This window comes from Haliotis cracherodii, unplaced genomic scaffold (assembly GCF_022045235.1).
Source record: "Haliotis cracherodii isolate W230 unplaced genomic scaffold, xgHalCrac1.p SCAF_8, whole genome shotgun sequence".
In the NCBI taxonomy this organism is placed as follows: domain Eukaryota; kingdom Metazoa; phylum Mollusca; class Gastropoda; order Lepetellida; family Haliotidae; genus Haliotis; species Haliotis cracherodii.
The window spans coordinates 29,189,881-29,209,252 of record NW_027266341.1 but is presented as its reverse complement, the minus strand read 5'-3'; the positions used below and the strand labels follow the sequence as shown (position 1 = coordinate 29,209,252).

The following is a 19,372-nucleotide window of genomic DNA, read 5'->3' as shown; positions in this document are numbered from 1 at the left end:
CATAATCAATCACATGTAGCATCATCAGTTACATGTAACATCAAACATCATCAATCACATGTAACATCATCAGTTATATGTAACATCAACTGTTACATGTGACCATGAAACATCATCGATTACATGTAACCATCATCGATTACATGCAACCATAAAACATCATCAGTTACATGTAACATTAAACATCAGTTACATGTAACCATCAAACATGATCACTACATGCAACCATCAAACATCACCAGTTACATGTAACATCAGTCACATGTGACCATGAAAGATCATCGATTACTATCTATACACTATAGAACATTAGTATTGGTCTATCATACTTCGCTGACTCACACCTACACAACAATAACTGATTGTCTTCATCAATCACATAGTTAAACAGTGTTCACAGAGGTTCCATAGCATCCATGTTACATACAGAGAACAGCAAACCATTGCGAGCCCACAGAGATGACAAAACAAGCAGCTAGGCTGAATAAAAATATGTATGTATCTAAGATCATTTCATATATTAGGTACCCTGCAGTGATAATTCTCCAAATGAATATGACATTACTTTCCTGTCTATAGATTATATCCAATAGTTTTTAATTATGAAAAGTTACACGTTACTCTTGTGATCTGAATCCTGTCCCGTGACACAATAGTTTATAATCATGAAACAATTTTTACAAAGAAACTGACCAGGGCCCCATTCCTCAAAGCGATCTTAGCACTAAGGTGATCGTAAGTCCCATACTTTAACATAGGCTTACGATCATCGCCGTGCTAAGATCGCTTTGAGGAACGGGGACCAGGCGGATAAGAAGTAACAAACATTGAAACTGTTAATATGTTGACTACGGTAATTGTTGATCAGGCACTTCCCTGTCCTGGGCAATGATTATATTGTCCGGTCTAAAATTAAAAGCAACTATATTTTATTAACGAAAATATTTCACAAAATAAAATAAAATATAATTAGTCAAATTATTCTCCAGATCTGTTTGGGCTGTGGCTAGCACTATAAAACCGGCATCAGACTGAACGAGTTCAGACAGACAAACATACATGTTCAATGCACGTCGCTATAAAAGCACAATAATCTTAAACATGATCTCAAGCCCCATTTTTCCTCACCTCACCTCACCTCACCACACCTCACCTCACCTCACCACACCTCACCTCAATAATACCAACCAAAAATAAAGTAAACAATTCATTTTAACATATCGCACATCAAGAAAACATTGAAAACATATTTCTCCTTCTTATATACATTGTATGTATGTGTGTATATATATATATATATATATAACAGCTCAGTTCCACAATTTTACGCACAGAGAAAGAAGGACTCGCCTATCTGCACCCGTATTTCTTAAAAAGACATTATCAAAAAACAAACTGCCTTAATGACAAGTCAACAAATGGTCTGATGTGCTTCTTGAAAATGGCAATAATGTATAACATGCATGCTGAGACAACATCTAAGATACTCTTGAACATGCACATTGTTCTGTTGGGTATATACAACACTAGCCGAGGCTGCAGCTAAACTCATTAGATTCAAATCGCTGCGAACTGAAAATATAACATTCTTACAGAATCCAGCATTCCAAATGTAATATTCTGGACAATCTGCTGCAAACATGACATTATTCATGGCACAGTGTGAGCTTCCTGCAATAGTGTCCCCAAATAGCTGCACACTTTGACCAGAGACTCTCATCAATGTTCAAGACACTTCGCTCTGCTTAAGACACATACAAAGTACATCCATCCATATGCACAACCAACACTGGGGCAAGCACCTGCCTTGGACCTGAGGTCTGCGATGTAGCAGTGAAGCATGCTCATCTTGCTGGGTGTAGGACAAAAAAATATTCCACCATGCAATTATCCCCTTATTCCAGACTGATGTCTGTATTTATATATCTCTTCATCCTGTTTTTCAAGTTGGTTTGTTTGTTGTATAACGCCGCACTCAGCAATATTCCAGCTATATGATGGCGGTCTGTAAATAATAGAGTCTGGACCAGACAATCCAGTAATTAATATCATGAGCATCGATCCACGCAATTGGAATTGATGACATGCATCAACCAAGTCAGTAAGCCCGACCACCCGATCCTGTTAGTCGCCTCTTAAGACGCAGATGGCGACATACTAATCTGTCCTCATCCTAGCATCACTTGTCTTCAGTCTTCATCCTGGTATTGAGATGGCGACATTGCTAATCTTCAACTAATACTTATGGCCACATCGTGATTGTCATCACTGGAAGGTAAACAGATCCCTGTAACTATGGCAACCTCTGCATAGCTGGATGGAGTAACCAAAATTCTAATGGCAGTATAGGGCACTTGTGTTGTACACCGCTGAGTGTTCAAGAAGCAGAGCAGGTTATATTGCTAAGATAGATACCAGGTGAAGTGGAACTCATCCGGGGTTAAAAGTAGGAGTCGTGTATCCTTGCTGCTTCTTTCACGATGGAATCTTGGTTGCCATAGAGACGGGTGTAGGGGGATATTTCTCTCCAGGCATTTTCTCTCTGGAACAAAAATACCATGTGGCTTTATCATTCCTGTTTCATGTTACTGACCACCTTATTCCTACATGCAGACTGGAATCTGGAGTTGGTGTACACATTTCTATTCAGCTCCAAAACAATTGCTGATGTGGACATTAGAGCTTGTGATTGGTTGAATAGCCCTTTAAAAAGTACTTTGATTCTTCTGATTGGTTGAAAAGCCCTTACAATAGAATTTCTCAGCTTGTGATTGGTGGAATAGGTTTTAAAACAGAATTTCTAAGCTTTTGATTGGTTTAATAGCCCTTATAATAGTATTTCTTAGCTTTTGATTGGATGAACAGCCCTTACACTACAATTTATTAGCTTTTGATTGGTTGAATAGCTCTTACAATACAATTTATTAGCTCTTGATTGGTTGAATAGCTCTTACAATGATATTTCTCATTGGCTGTGCTTTGCTCCATTGGTTCTTTGGTATATTGGATGTCTTTAGTTGTGTAGTTGTTGCATTATTTAAAAAAACAATAAACAATCTTTGTACTTGGAACATCTTCAGTAATAAACACAGTACCCTCCGTCAAAGTCATGAATGATCTCTCCGCCATGAAAAACAACTCACCACTGGGATCCTGTCGTCAAGTGTATCACTGAGCTGGTAGTGGAAGTTCCACACCTCTGCTTCCCTCCAGGCGTTGTCGGTGTTGGAGGGGTCATCGATGTAGCCGCGGTACAGGATCTGGGCACTGAAGCCCTTTGCTGCTGCGTTCATCTGAGATAGCTGGTACAGTGTTTCACTGGAGGTGGACATTGCAAACTCGGCAAAGAACTGGAAGATAAAGATGTTTTACTTAAATAGTTGTCTGCATCTTCAGACACTAGTGGAAGCCAGAATACACCTTTGTTTCGTCTAGTATGCTGAGCTAAGAATCGTCCACATATGTGAGCCACCAGGAGAAATGGGACCTTAAGGGTGCTAAGATGCAACTGTGCCATGACGTCATAAAGATGTTTGACGTCAACTTACTTCTGAGAAGATTGCCATGTGTGAAGATTGTACAAAAATACCTTATTCTTTTCTCATTAGTTTTTAATGTAATAAAAACTTTATTTCAAAACCTTTCAGCATACATTTCTACTTTCAATTCATCAGACATAATGTCTAAAAACTGTAATTATTACATAAACAGTTATACGTCGAAAAATGAGTCTAAATGTTTGATGTAACAAATGTTATATTTGGGATAACACTTTCTTAGTAAAGTACAGATTCTCGTACTTTTTGGGGTTGAGTCCAGTCTGGGATTCGAACCCACACTGCATGAGTGAGGCATCTAATTGCCAGCACACAAAGTCAGCGATCTAACCCACTCAGCCACCGAGACTTGAAAATGAAAGTCCGACAACTGGTTGGTTGGTTGGTTTGTTGTTTAACGCCGCACTCAGCAATATTCCAGCTATATGACGGCGGTCTGTAAATAATAGAGTCTGGACCAGACAATCCAGTGATTAATATCATGAGCATCGATCCACGCATTTGGGATCGATGACATGTATCAACCAATTCAGCGAGTCTGACCACCCGATCCCGTTAGTCGCCTTTTACGACAAGCATAGTCGCCTTTTGCGGCAAGTATGGGTTGCTGAAGACCTATTCTACCCCGGAATCTTCACGGGTCCGACAACTGGTAGTCTAGATCATGTACTTTGAGTACCCCTCTGACAAGTGTAAATTGGCACGGCTCCCATGGCCGAAAGCTATGAATACCCAATGCCATTTAGAAAGTGGTCAAATGTAACAAATGTTTGATGTCATGTATCTCTGTAATAAATATGAACTGAAACTTGCGAATTATATTTTTGCATTCCGATGATACTGTTGTTTCAAATTATAATGAAAAGTCAAAATGGGACTTTTCACCCATAAGGTCCCTTATCTCCTGGTTCGTCACATATTAAGAAGTTCCATTCAATTGAAAATGTTTCCATGAACCATTTCAGTCACATACTGTATTAATATTAGACAAGTTATTAAAGGGATAAATGTGCAATATCCCATCATCAGCTATCTGCAGATTATTATAACCCATGTTATGATCATAAAAAAATCTCCATTCACACAGCCAGACCACTGCTGACAGAAAGGGATTTCATGTCATTGTACGTACATCCAAACAATTACTGGTCATTGCTGTTCAATCAGGTACCATGTATTATAGGCATGGGTTCTGACTTGGAATGGCTGGAGTGTGAACATGTCGTAACCTAACAGTACTTACACTGATCATACCTGATTCCCTGAACTGCTGCCATTCCTCATACAGCCACCATATATACAATCAAATGGGGTTCTGACTTGGAATGGCTTGAGTGTGAACATGTCGTAACCTAACAGTACTTACACTGATCATACCTTTATTCTTCCCTGAACTGCTGACATTCCTCATAAAGTCACCTTTTATACAATCAAATGGGGTTATGACCTTGAATGGCTGGAGTGTGAACATGTCGTAACCTAACAGTACTTACGTTGATCATATCTGATTCCCTGAACTGCTGACATTCCTCATACAGCCACCATATACACTATCAAATTGGGTTCTGACTTTGAATGCCTGGAGTGTGAACATGTTGTAACCTAACAGTACTTACGTTGATCATATCTTCCTCCCCGAACCGCTGACATTCCTCAGCATCCTCTGTGTTGAGAACACCCTTCATAAACTCCTCACACATCACACCGTAGGAAGTGGTCATGCCGTACACGTTACCCTGGAACCATGCAGTCATTTGTATAGTTAATTTATATTACAATAACAACACAACACTCATTGGACTGCAAGCCCAAGACCTTCAAACAGCCTTCTCGTATTGTAGGACGATGTATTTACCGATACAAGTCAGTGAGTTTCCTGGTTACATGGTCATCATTGTACATTAATCCCACCTTGTGTAAACATATCAGCCTGCATCTATATATATATTAATGTGGCAGGCTCATTTATGTACATAACTTTTAATTAAGATTTATTAGTAAGTAGTAAGGTTATATGGCCTTGTTACCATTTTAAATGATTAGTTTATTACGATATTTATATTATAAGAATATATTATTAGTTATAATATTAGTTATGTTTTATACTTTAGTATTTTATATCTTAAACATTCATTCCATAGCTCTGTAACATTAAGTAAGCTTACCCTCAGTCTAACTCACTAATTGTCACACTGCATGCTTTTGACTTACAGCACTCTTTGCCCCAGCGTGCCCCGGCCCAGTCTATTGTCTTGTTGATAGGCCAAGCTGGCCATAGCTACAACAATGTTTGTTGTTGAATTTTAGAAAATCAGTTGCTATTGTCACCTCAAGGAAAGACTCAGCGAGATTTATTGCCACTTTCATTTCTATGTGAGGATTTGGATTTGTAGAAGGATTTATTCATATTTAAGGTTAGTTGGTTATTTATTTTATGATGTTGTATATATGGATGTTTTCTAATTATTGCGATTAGAAATAATATATATTGTAGAAAGCATTCTTAATTTGATTTATTAGAAACGTAATGCATCTTGTATATATTTATAGTGCTTGATGAACTTAGAGTTCAGTGAGTAATTATCTGTATAAAACAGTATTGAACACAAAAACCTAAATATATATATATAAATTAAGTAATATAAACCCCTCTGGACAGTAATGGAAAGTAAATGTATGCCTGTATGCTTGATTTATGTTGGTAAGTGCAAGTGTATGAGTGTTGTATGTCTGAAATTAGTGGCTGTTGTACTTTATATTTTTATACACTATTTTACCATAGGATATCACTTGTACAGCGATCCCTCGCTATTGTGCTCTTCGATAAAACACTACCTCGGTTACTACAAGCGGTAACGCATGGCTCCCAAAATTTATGTACACTTTTAATACTGAGAATTTTACACAGATATAATTGTATTGTTGTTCGTTGTTCATTTGCACATAACTCTTCTCATTGCATAATCAACCGTTTATCACTGAATGGAGTTCTAATAATCTGTTTGAAAACATCCGCGGCAAGTCCCGGAAATACGATTGTTCAACTAGTTAACTTTTCACACTATTCATCCTTTGATCTTAGAAGCGCATGCATGCAATAAAAGAGAACCACATGTGAAGTTTATTAATTCTTAATTAGTGGGCAATCCAATTTGAGGCGACACTGTCACACACATGTAGTTGCTGTCACAACACGGCGGTCATTCCTTTTGATTCGGATCAAGCAAACGTATCAAACCAATTAATCTGGCTTGAATGTGTAGCTATATTTGTATGAATGTGTATGCATGCGCATAGTGCTGGTCAAAACTAAAAAAGTAAATTAGCTGAGAGAAATTTCGTAATCGCGCTTTCGTAACATCGCCTGGTTTTTTTCTGTAGTTATAAGCGATTTCATTGGATCAAAATTTGTTTCTTATGACGCTTTCTTGCCGAAATCTGCTACAAGTTTTGTGATTGGTCAATTTTGAGCACGTGACCTCAGGCAGCCAATCAAATTATAGCTGTGATACCAAGCTCGTGTTTGATAAATTTCAGAAGTTGGTGAAAGATTTTTGTTAAATCGTGTTATTCTGAACATTTTAAGCAGGAAATCATGATATATATTAAAAATATAGAACTTCGTGAATGTATCGTGCTAGGTTACGAGCTGTGACAAAGATTTTTCATGCACATATTTTTGCATTAAACGTTGTGTCCGAGCCTAGAATTCAAGGCGACGAAAGCCGAGATGTCATTTGACTTACATTACACGCGATTGCACGAAACGATGGAAATAATAACTTAGATGTAAGTTTGATTACTTTTAGATATATTTTGGTTGATTTTATATTTATCACTTTGTATAATATATTTAAAGATTTGCTTAAGACGTCTTTATTTGCTCTTTGACATGTTCGATGCGGACCCGTTGTCGAAATGTGTGTCCGAGAATTTTATTTTCAATAACATCGCGGGAAATATTGAATAATTTTTTAATTTATCGATAAAAAATGATAAATTGAAGTGGAATACGTATTTCAGACATTGTGAAATGTGGCAGATTTAATAAATGCATGATATTACAGGTAGATCTAGGTCCATAAAAATATATACTATTTTGACGTGACGTGAGATAAAAACATATTGATGATTTGAGATTTGCCGAGCGCGCTCCCCCGCCTCAGCCTCGGTTAAACGGCTCATCGTCTATAACGTCCAATTATTTGGACCCCATTGGTAGCGTTGTAGCGAGGGACCACTGTATATAGTATTCTGCATTTGTATTTCTTTATTATGCAGATTTCTCAGTGGCAACGTTCACCGTACAATCATTGTCACGGTATTACTAGTTCAGGTATCACCTATCTGGTATGTAATGTTCATTATCACTCTATATCATATTAATATATTTTGTATCTACGTATTGTACGGATACGTCTGATGTATTGTGTACTTAAAGTAAATGCTATTCATTTAATGGAAGTGATGTCTATATTTTAGAAATTAAAAGAGTAACTATAACGGATTGCATATATTTATTTCTATGTTATATTTGCTTATGTTGTACTTTTATTGTTTCAGACTGAATTTAGTACATACATTGGTACCTATAATACAATTAACGACATCAGCCTCACCCCCCACAGCTGTTTGTGATTATTTGGCCAGTAGATCACCTACTCCACTATCAGCCAACAAAAGCACGGTTACATTAGCTCATACACTATTCTGTATTAACCTGATGGAGGGGCAAGAAGTAGCCCTGAAACGTCATAACAAACAATAAATAAGTTTGTGAAAGTTCTAAATGCCTGTCAATGGCAAGTGTTTGTTTTTTTGTTGTTTAATGCCGCAATCAGCAATATTCCAGTCAAACCAGTAGCTACTCCATCTGCAAGGATGCAGGAGATGTGAGCTGATCTTCCCTGGTGGTCATGTAGCCAAGTCATCCTCAGCAGCCACTGTGACTGTCTCCATCCCTTTCATGGGGAGCATGACGTACCTTCAGTCTTGTTTTCCCCTAGAATCCCACTTGGTGGGAGGTGATATGTACCATGTTGTTTGTTTGTTTCTTTATTTGTTGTTTAACGCCACACTCACCAATATTCCAGCTATAAGATGGTCATCTGTAAATAATCAAGTCTGAACCAGACAGTCTAGTGATTGACATCATGAGCATGGATCCATGCAACTGGGATACCATGACATGCATCAATCAAGTCAGTGAGCCTGACCACCCGTTCCCGTTAGTCGCTCTTACGATAAGCATAGTCGCCTTTCAGCAAGTGAGTGAGTCGTGAGTGCTACATAGCAATCATGGGTTGCTGAAGACGTAGTGTACCCCGGATCTTCACAGCAAGTGAGTGAGTCGTGAGTGCTACACAGCAATCATGGGTTGCTGAAGACGTAGTGTACCCCGGATCTTCACAGCAAGTAAGTGAGTAGCGAGTGCTACACAGCAATCATGGGTTGCTGAAGACGTAGTGTACCCCGGATCTTCACAGCAAGTGAGTGAGTCGTGAGTGCTACACAGCAATCATGGGCTGCTGAAGACGTAGTGTACCCCGGATCTTCACAGCAAGTGAGTGAGTCGTGAGTGCTACACAGCAATCATGGGTTGCTGAAGACGTAGTGTACCCCGGATATTCACAGTAAGTGAGTCGTGAGTGCTACACAGCAATCATGGGTTGCTGAAGACGTAGTGTACCCCGGATCTTCACAGCAAGTGAGTGAGTCGTGAGTGCTACACAGCAATCATGGGCTGCTGAAGACGTAGTGTACCCCGGATCTTCACAGCAAGTGAGTGAGTCGTGAGTGCTACACAGCAATCATGGGTTGCTGAAGACGTAGTGTACCCCGGATCTTCACAGCAAGTGAGTGAGTAGCGAGTGCTACACAGCAATCATGGGTTGCTGAAGACGTAGTGTACCCCGGATCTTCACAGCAAGTGAGTGAGTCGTGAGTGCTACACAGCAATCATGGGTTGCTGAAGACGTAGTGTACCCCGGATCTTCACAGCAAGTGAGTGAGTCGTGAGTGCTACACAGCAATCATGGGTTGCTGAAGACGTAGTGTACCCCGGATCTTCACAGCAAGTGAGTGAGTCGTGAGTGCTACACAGCAATCATGGGTTGCTGGAGACGTATTGTACCCCGGATCTTCACAGCAAGTGAGTCGTGAGTGCTACACAGCAATCATGGGTTGCTGGAGACGTATTGTACCCCGGATCTTCACAGCAAGTGAGTGAGTCGTGAGTGCTACAGATGATACACATACTGTGGGTGACGTATAAATGGAGATTCATAATAGGAACATGATACATAACATGCCATTCCTATTGGAAAACTTCTCAAGCAGTTGTTTATTTGTTTGAATGAGTGAGTCAGACTTACACTATTATAAACTGTATTTCAATAACACGACGCGTCAGATTAAAGTGATACACGTCTGAGACGGCCTGTAAGAGCTGGTTCAGGGGGTCTTACTCACTGCCTCGGCTGTGTGTCATTGCACCGATGTCAGGGGATGTCCATAATACATGGATCCATGGACTCCATTAACTGCAGCCTGCTTTGAGTGAGTGAGTGAGTGAGTATGGTTTTACGCCACTTTTAGCAATATTCCAGCAATATTCCAGCAATATTCCAGCAATATTCCAGCAATATCACGGTGGGGAACACCAGAAATGGGTTTCGGCAGGACAAGCAAATGCTTTTACCACTAGGCTACCCCACCATCCCTAGCCTGCCATGATAGAGCTTGAATATCGCTGACTGAAACCTGCAACAGACAAACACTGAACCTTAAATCAGAGATACTTACGCCTGGAAGAGTTAGCTCCCCTGTGTCCGGCCGGGGGACCACAATGAACTCCAGGACCCTCTTCCCCTCAACGACGATGTGGTCCAGAGGGTAGCCCAGCGGCGAGTACTTCCTCTTCCAGCGCGTCACCACGGCTGCAATACGATGGTTGGGGCCCCACCTCCACAACTTGCCCCGCCCACGGACACCCGTCCTGCCCAGAGGGTTCCTGCAACACACATCACCTAAATCACAACTTGCCCCAACCATGGATACCCGTCCTGCCCAGAGGGTTCCTGCGACACACATCGCCTAAATCATAACTTGCCCCAACCATGGATACCCGTCCTGCCCAGAGGGTTCCTGCGACACACATCGCCTAAATCACAACTTGCCCCGCCAACGGATACCCGTCCTGCACAGTGGGTTCCTGCGACACACATTGCCTAAATCAAAACTTGCCCCACCCACGGATACCCGTCCTGCCCAGTGGGTTCCTACACAAATCTTCTAAATTATAACTTGCCCCGCCCACAGATACATGTCCTGCCCAGTGGGTTCCTGCAACACACATTGCCTAAATCAAAACTTGCCCCGCCCACAGATACACATCCTGCACAGTGGGTTCCTGCAACACACATCACCTAAATCATAACTTGCCCCGCCCCCGGATACCCGTCCTGCACAGTGGGTTCCTACAACACACATCACCTAAATCATAACTTGCCCGCCCCCGGATACCCGTCTTGCCCAGTAGGTTCCTACAACACACATCGCCTAAATCATAACTTGCCCGCCCCCGGATACCCGTCTTGCCCAGTGGGCTCCTACACACATCACCTAAATCAGAATTTCTTGCTACTATAGAAGAGTAAGGTTCTAACATTGGACAGTGGACAAAAACTGGCTAAACAGATTGTAACCATGTGTGATTCAATCCACTCCGGAGGCGGAGTGGCATGCGTTCAAAAGTGGCAGGCCAGCAAGCGCCAGGTGGTGAGATCATCTCCCGCTAGTGACCGGGTTGTTATTCAGCCTTGGGACCAGCAATGTTTACAGGTCTTTACAGTGTTGTCACTACCCCTAGTATACAGTACATACACCCTGTGCACTCAAAAGAACCCACTCGTTTGATGGTAGATGGCCAGATGGTGGAAACACGAATACGTAGATACCCCCGAAACACAAGTGTCAAAACGTGTGGTGTCACTTTGGGCGAATGACTTGTTCTAATGTGCCCGCCTCTGTTCACCCAGAATGGGTACCCGATATGTGAGGTGGATAAATAAAACCTTCTAGCACCCGTAGGCAGCTTGGGTTGTATACTCCCCAGGGAGTTGAGACTGATAACTGGAATGCAAACGGATCCACCAATTAGGGCACAAATAAAACCACATTCGAGCAGATACTTGTGCCATGACAGATTAACTATAGTAATATGAAAGAATCTCAGATCCCACCCTTAAGACTCAACCAGACAACTCACTGTGGAAGGTCTGTCGTGTCCAATTTATATCTCAGAGGCTGGTTGTCGAATGAGATCCATGAAGTACGATCCAAGTCAACACTAACATCGTCAACCTTCTCGATAAACACGGTGTTCCACATGGGAGTGAATTCAGGCAAGGGGGACAACGTCTCCAGTTCCTCAGGACTCATCTTCTGTCGGGACTGCTCCTCATGGCGGAGTCTAGAAACAAAGTATCATGGTTGTGAGGTCAGGAAGGGATTTCTCATGGTTGTGAGGTCAGGAAGGGAGTTCTCATGGTTGTGAGGTCAGAAAGGGAGTTCTTATGGTTGTGAGGTCAGGAAGGGAGTTCTGATTGGTTGTGATGTCAGGAAGAGAGTTCTGATTGGTTGTGAGGTCAGGAAGGGAGTTCTCATTGGTTGTGAGGTCAGGAAGGGAGTTCTCATTGGTTGTGAGGTCATGAAGGGAGTTTTCATGGTTGTGAGGTCAGGAAGGGAGTTCTCATTGGTTGTGAGGTCAGGAAGGGAGTTATTATGGTTGTGAGGTCAGGAAGGGAGTTCTCATTGGTTGTGAGGTCATGAAGGGAGTTTTCATGGTTGTGAGGTCAGGAAGGGAGTTCTCATTGGTTGTGAGGTCATGAAGGGAGTTATTATGGTTGTAAGGTCAGGAAGGGAGTTATTATGGTTGTGAGGTCAGGAAGGGAGTTCTCATTGGTTGTAAGGTCATGAAGGGAGTTATTATGGTTGTGAGGTCAGGAAGGGAGTTCTTATGGTTGTGAGGTCAGGAAGGGAGTTCTCATTGGTTGTGAGGTCAGGAAGGGAGTTCTCATGGTTGTGAGGTCAGGAAGGGAGTCATTATGGTTGTGAGGTCATGAAGGGAGTTCTTATGGTTGTGAGGTCAGGAAGGGAGTTCTTATGGTTGTGAGGTCAGGAAGGGAGTTCTCATTGGTTGTGAGGTCAGGAAGGGAGTTCCTATGGTTGTGAGGTCAGGAAGGGAGTTCTTATGGTTGTGAGGTCAGGAAGGGAGTTCTCATTGGTTGTGAGGTCATGAAGGGAGTTCTTATGGTTGTGAGGTCATGAAGGGAGTTTTCATGGTTGTGAGGTCAGGAAGGGAGTTCTGATTGGTTGTGAGGTCAGGAAGGGAGTTCTCATTGGTTGTGAGGTCAGGAAGGGAGTTCTCATTGGTTGTGAGGTCATGAAGGGAGTTTTCATGGTTGTGAGGTCAGGAAGGGAGTTCTCATTGGTTGTGAGGTCATGAAGGGAGTTATTATGGTTGTAAGGTCAGGAAGGGAGTTATTATGGTTGTGAGGTCAGGAAGGGAGTTCTCATTGGTTGTAAGGTCATGAAGGGAGTTATTATGGTTGTGAAGTCAGGAAGGGAGTTCTTATGGTTGTGAGGTCAGGAAGGGAGTTCTCATTGGTTGTGAGGTCAGGAAGGGAGTTCTCATGGTTGTGAGGTCAGGAAGGGAGTCATTATGGTTGTGAGGTCATGAAGGGAGTTCTTATGGTTGTGAGGTCAGGAAGGGAGTTCTTATGGTTGTGAAGTCAGGAAGGGAGTTCTCATTGGTTGTGAGGTTAGGAAGGGAGTTCTTATGGTTGTGAGGTCAGGAAGGGAGTTCTTATGGTTGTGAGGTCAGGAAGGGAGTTTTCATGGTTGTGAGGTCAGGAAGGGAGTTCTCATTGGTTGTGAGGTCATGAAGGGAGTTCTCATGGTTGTGAGGTCAGGAAGGGAGTTCTTATGGTTGTGAGGTCAGGAAGGGAGTTCTTATGGTTGTGAGGTCAGGAAGGGAGTTCTCATTGGTTGTGAGGTCAGGAAGGGAGTTCTCATGGTTGTGAGGTCAGGAAGGGAGTCATTATGGTTGTAAGGTCATGAAGGGAGTTCTTATGGTTGTGAGGTCAGGAAGGGAGTTCTCATGGTTGTGAGGTCAGGAAGGGAGTTCTCATTGGTTGTGAGGTCATGAAGGGAGTTCTTATGGTTGTGAGGTCAGGAAGGGAGTTCTTATGGTTGTGAGGTCATGAAGGGAGTTTTCATGGTTGTGAGGTCAGGAAGGGAGTTCTCATTGGTTGTGAGGTCAGGAAGGGAGTTATTATGGTTGTGAGGTCAGGAAGGGAGTTCTCATTGGTTGTGAGGTCATGAAGGGAGTTTTCATGGTTGTGAGGTCAGGAAGGGAGTTCTCATTGGTTGTGAGGTCATGAAGGGAGTTATTATGGTTGTAAGGTCAGGAAGGGAGTTATTATGGTTGTGAGGTCAGGAAGGGAGTTCTCATTGGTTGTAAGGTCATGAAGGGAGTTATTATGGTTGTGAGGTCAGGAAGGGAGTTCTCATTGGTTGTGAGGTCATGAAGGGAGTTCTTATGGTTGTGAGGTCAGGAAGGGAGTTCTTATGGTTGTGAGGTCAGGAAGGGAGTTCTCATGGTTGTGAGGTCATGAAGGGAGTTCTCATTGGTTGTGAGGTCATGAAGGGAGTTCTTATGGTTGTGAGGTCAGGAAGGGAGTTCTCATGGTTGTGAGGTCAGGAAGGGAGTTATTATGGTTGTGAGGTCAGGAAGGGAGTTCTCATGGTTGTGAGGTCAGGAAGGGAGATCTGATTGGTTGTGAGGTCATGAAGGGAGTTCTCATGGTTGTGAGGTCAGGAAGGGAGTTCTTATGGTTGTGAGGTCAGGAAGGGAGTTCTCATTGGTTGTGAGGTCATGAAGGGAGCTCTTATGGTTGTGAGGTCAGGAAGGGAGTTCTCATTGGTTGTGAGGTCAGGAAGGGAGTTATTATGGTTGTGAGGTCAGGAAGGGAGTTCTTATGGTTGTGAGGTCAGGAAGGGAGTTCTCATGGTTGTGAGGTCAGGAAGGGAGTTCTCATGGTTGTGAGGTCAGGAAGGGAGTTCTTATGGTTGTGAGGTCAGGAAGGGAGTTCTCATGGTTGTGAGGTCAGGAAGGGAGTTCTCATGGTTGTGAGGTCAGGAAGGGAGTTCTCATGGTTGTGAGGTCAGGAAGGGAGTTCTTATGGTTGTGAGGTCATGAAGGGAGTTCTCATTGGTTGTAAGGTCATGAAGGGAGTTCTCATGGTTGTGAGGTCATGAAGGGAGTTCTCATTGGTTGTAAGGTCATGAAGGGAGTTCTCATTGGTTGTAAGGTCATGAAGGGAGTTCTCATTGGTTGTAAGGTCATGAAGGGAGTTCTCATGGTTGTGAGGTCATGAAGGGAGTTCTCATGGTTGTGAGGTCAGGAAGGTTGTGAGGTAGACATGTAAGTGGTCGATATTATGAACAACATTCCATGGCTTCTGGGTATAATGGCACACAATGAACTTCACCACCAAGTCGGGCGACCCCATCCCACACATGACCAGTAACAGTATATTCGTTGTCTGTAAATACTTACTCCATAATGTCTGGGTCCACAAAGGGAGCATACTCCTCATTGAAGTCCTCCAGGGGGCGTGTCATGTACGTCGGGTCATACGCCTCATACACAACCTGCACGGAAACCACTGGCCAATGATTTATCACTTGACACATTTATAAAGCAATTAGATTTTCATTAAAAATTCAGATTATTTCCTTTCTTAATCCTGTACAGCTTAAAAGAGCACACGTTATACTTTTACTTTTAAACAGCTGTCAGATAAAACAACATATGCCCCTCACGCATTGGTAATGAACACCAATCAAACAAGTCTAAGTTGTTACCATGGACACTGAAAAATATTTTTTTCAAAAATCCCAAACTATCAAAAGGTACCAGTTCACCACTACACCTATCTATGTGCCAAGTTTGGTTAAGATATCTCTCATGGTTTTTGAGTTCTGCTCCGGAAACAAAACATGACGGACAAACATTGTCAGTGTTAATGATATCAGTGAAGGGACAGATATTGACTGTTTTTTAATTCAGTCACAAATAGTTTTCCCTGCCGTGTCGTAATTGTCTGCCGTGTCGTCATTGTGACTCACCTCCCAGGGCACGTATTTATCAAAGACGGGGAAGCGCTGTGTGCGTGTCCCAGGGTAGGGGGACTGGCGGGCTGACACATGCACGAGCTGCTGCACCGGCTTCAGGCCCTGGCTTTTTGGATCTGGCAAACAACAAGTCAGTCAATATAGCAGCAATAAATATATATCTACTTCAATGACTATCGGCTGCATTATAATGACAATACTATCACAAGTACCCAGGTGCTGTATCACACGTACCAGGGTTCTGTATCATACATACCCAGGTTCTGTATCATACATACCCAGGTTCCGTATCACACATACCAAGGTTCTGTATTACATGTACCCATATTCTGTATCACATGTACCCAGGTTCTGTATCACACGTACCCACGTTCTGTTTCACACATACGTGGGTTACCTATCACATGTACCCAGGCTCTGTATAACACGTACCAAGGCTCTGTATAATACTTACCAAGGCTCTGTATCACACATACCCAGGCTCTGTATCACACGTACCCAGGCTCTGTATCACACGTACCCAGGCTCTGTATCACACATACGTGGGTTACCTATCACACGTACCCAGGCTCTGTATCACACATACGTGGGTTACCTATCACACGTACCCAGGCTCTGTATAACACGCACCAAGGCTCTGTATCACACATACCCAGGCTCTGTATCACACATACGCGGGTTACCTATCACACGTACCCAGGCTCTGTATAACACGTACCAAGGCTCTGTATCACACAAACCCAGGCTCTGTATCACACATACGCGGGTTACCTATCACACGTACCCAGGCTCTGTATAACACGTACCAAGGCTTTGTATCACACATACCCAGGCTCTGTATCACACATACGTGGGTTACCTATCACATGTACCCAGGCTCTGTATAACACGTACCAAGGTTCTGTATCACACATACCCAGGTTCTGTATCACACATACGTGGGTTACCTATCACATGTACCCAGGCTCTGTATAACACGTACCAAGGTTCTGTATCACATGTACCCAGGTTCTGTATCACACATACGTGGGTTACCTATCACATGTACCCAGGCTCTGTATAACACGTACCCAGGCTCTGTATCACACATACCCAGGCTCTGTATAACACGTTCCCAGGCTCTGTATCACACATACGTGGGTTACCTATCACATGTACCCAGGCTCTGTATAACACATACGCGGGTTACCTATCACACGTACCCAGGCTCTGTATCACACATACGCGGGTTACCTATCACATGTACCCAGGCTCTGTATAACACGTACCACGGCTCTGTATCACACATACCCAGGCTCTGTATAACACGTTCCCAGGCTCTGTATCACACATACGTGGGTTACCTATCACATGTACCCAGGCTCTGTATAACACGTACCACGGCTCTGTATCACACATACCCAGGCTCTGTATCACACATACGCGGGTTACCTATCACATGTACCCAGGCTCTGTATAACACGTACCCAGGCTCTGTATCATACATACCAAGGCTCTGTATCACACATACGCGGGTTACCTATCACACGTACCCAGGTTCTGTATCACACGTACCCAGGCTCTGTATCACACGTACCCAGGTTCTGTATCACACGTACCCAGTCTCTGTATCACACGTACCCAGGTTCTGTATCACACGTACCCAGGTTCTGTATCACACGTACCCAGGTTCTGTATCACACGTACCCAGGTTCTGTATCATATGTTTCATCTCCTCGAGGAGCAGCCGACACACCGTGACATTCTTCTCCACGTGGACCACACGGTTGTTCATTCTGCAATGGTTGTCCTTCTGCAGTTCAATGTCGTCAATCAGCCGAGACAAGCTAGGGGAACAAATACAGGCAGTGTTGAATGTTTTCTCCACAAGTGACTATCCCTTCCTAGCTACTACAAGCCAGGAACTGTACTCAAAGACTTTAAGTGTCAACTGTCCTACAACCCCTTCCTATACCCAACCCCCTCACTTGGCACATCCCTTCACCTGTCTCGTCTCCCTCATCATGCTCACCTGCCCCACCCCTGCACCTGTCCATCCTATCTCCTGCCCAACCCCTACAAGTGCCCCACCCGTGGGGCTACCCCACACATCTCCTGTCCCACTCCGTCACCTTCCCCAACCCTGCTTCCCAAAACCCCAGCACCTGTCCACCCCATCTCCAGCCCTACCTATCCCCTGCCCCTGCCCGACCCCTACAACTGACCCACCCCGGCACCTGTCCACCCCATCTCCAGCCCTACCTATCCCCTGCCCCTGCCCGACCCCTACAACTGACTCACCCCAGCACCTGTCCACCCCATCTCCAGCCCTACCTATCCCCTGCCCGTGCCCGACCCCTACAACTGACCCACCCCTGCACCTGTCCATCCCATCTCCAGCCCTACCTATCCCCTGCCCCACAAAGGCAGCATCTGCCCCTGCCAGACCCCTACAACTGACCCACCCCTGCACCTGTCCACCCCATCTCCAGCCCTACCTATCCCCTGCCCCACAAAGGCAGCATCTGCCCCTGCCAGACCCCTACAACTGACCCACCCCTGCACCTGTCCACCCCATCTCCAGCCCTACCTATCCCCTGCCCCACAAGGGCAGCATCTGCCCCTGCCCGACCCCTGCAAATGACCCGGCCCTGCACCTGTCCACCCCATCTCCAGCCCTACCTATCCCCTGCCCCACAAGGGCAGCATCTGCCCCTGCCCGACCCCTGCAAATGACCCGGCCCTGCACCTGTCCACCCCATCTCCAGCCCTACCTATCCCCTGCCCCACAAGGGCAGCATCTGCCCCTGCCCGACCCCTGCAAATGACCCACCCCTGCACCTGTCCAGCCCATCTACGGCCCTACATATCCCCTGCCCCACAAGGGCAGCCTCTGCCCCTGCCCCTGCCTGACCCCTCGATGAAATACTAAATCCTCAAAATAAACTAGGCGTATTCCTAATCAAAACAGACCTAATCAAGAGCATCTAAAAACTAATTAATCTACCAATCCAAAATCCAATAAACATACAAACAACCCACCTCACCCGGCTCCCTTAGTTCCCTCCTCCACCCACCTCGGCATTTATTCCAAATTTAAAAATTCCAAAAATTCAATATAATTAAGCAACCCCTAAAAGCCCCCTCTTGGATTGCACACACCACTTTCGCCCTTTTGGGAATACACTAAATGGTCTGGCCAGGCCCGTGTGCGAAATACGCTACAGTCGGAAAGCGCACGTTAAATCTTCTATATCAGTCAGTCCCACCCCTCACCTATCACTCTGTTCCTTGTTCCTGTGTCTCTCTATCAGCTTTTGTTCCTCTTCTGTATTGAAGGTCTGCAGACAACTCTTCCAGTAGTTGAAATCCACTGTCCGCCTCACTTTCATAATCTGGACCTTCTTCATACCGTCCTAGAGGATGGAAACACCCAAAATAAGTCTTGAACTGCAAGACATCAGGTTTAATTCTACAGACTTCCACTATTCAGGCAGACACTTTATCCACTAGACCACAGAGGCGGTCAGATATAACTGGATTATTGTTGAGTGAGTGAGTGAGTGAGTGAGTGAGTGAGTGAGTGAGTGAGTGAGATTTAATGCCACATTAAGCTGATTAAGGAATACTGTTAA

At 43.9% G+C, this 19,372-nt stretch overlaps 1 protein-coding gene across 1 annotated transcript in view; it reads right to left on the bottom strand.

Annotated features, from left to right (window-relative positions):
• Positions 1-2: 2 nt before the first annotated feature.
• LOC139450076 (transient receptor potential cation channel subfamily M member-like 2) overlaps positions 3-19,372 on the bottom strand; it is a 69,096-nt gene continuing 49,726 nt past the window's right edge. Inside the window, exons 25-33 of the mRNA XM_071231717.1 lie at positions 19,014-19,153; positions 17,445-17,584; positions 15,753-15,874; positions 15,181-15,275; positions 11,827-12,030; positions 10,362-10,569; positions 5,174-5,293; positions 3,144-3,350; positions 3-2,542 (exon numbers count right to left, since the gene is read on the bottom strand). Of these exons, the coding sequence (XP_071087818.1) occupies positions 2,441-2,542; positions 3,144-3,350; positions 5,174-5,293; positions 10,362-10,569; positions 11,827-12,030; positions 15,181-15,275; positions 15,753-15,874; positions 17,445-17,584; positions 19,014-19,153 (1,338 nt within the window). The 3' untranslated portion in view covers positions 3-2,440. The remainder of the gene's footprint in view (positions 2,543-3,143; positions 3,351-5,173; positions 5,294-10,361; positions 10,570-11,826; positions 12,031-15,180; positions 15,276-15,752; positions 15,875-17,444; positions 17,585-19,013; positions 19,154-19,372) is intronic.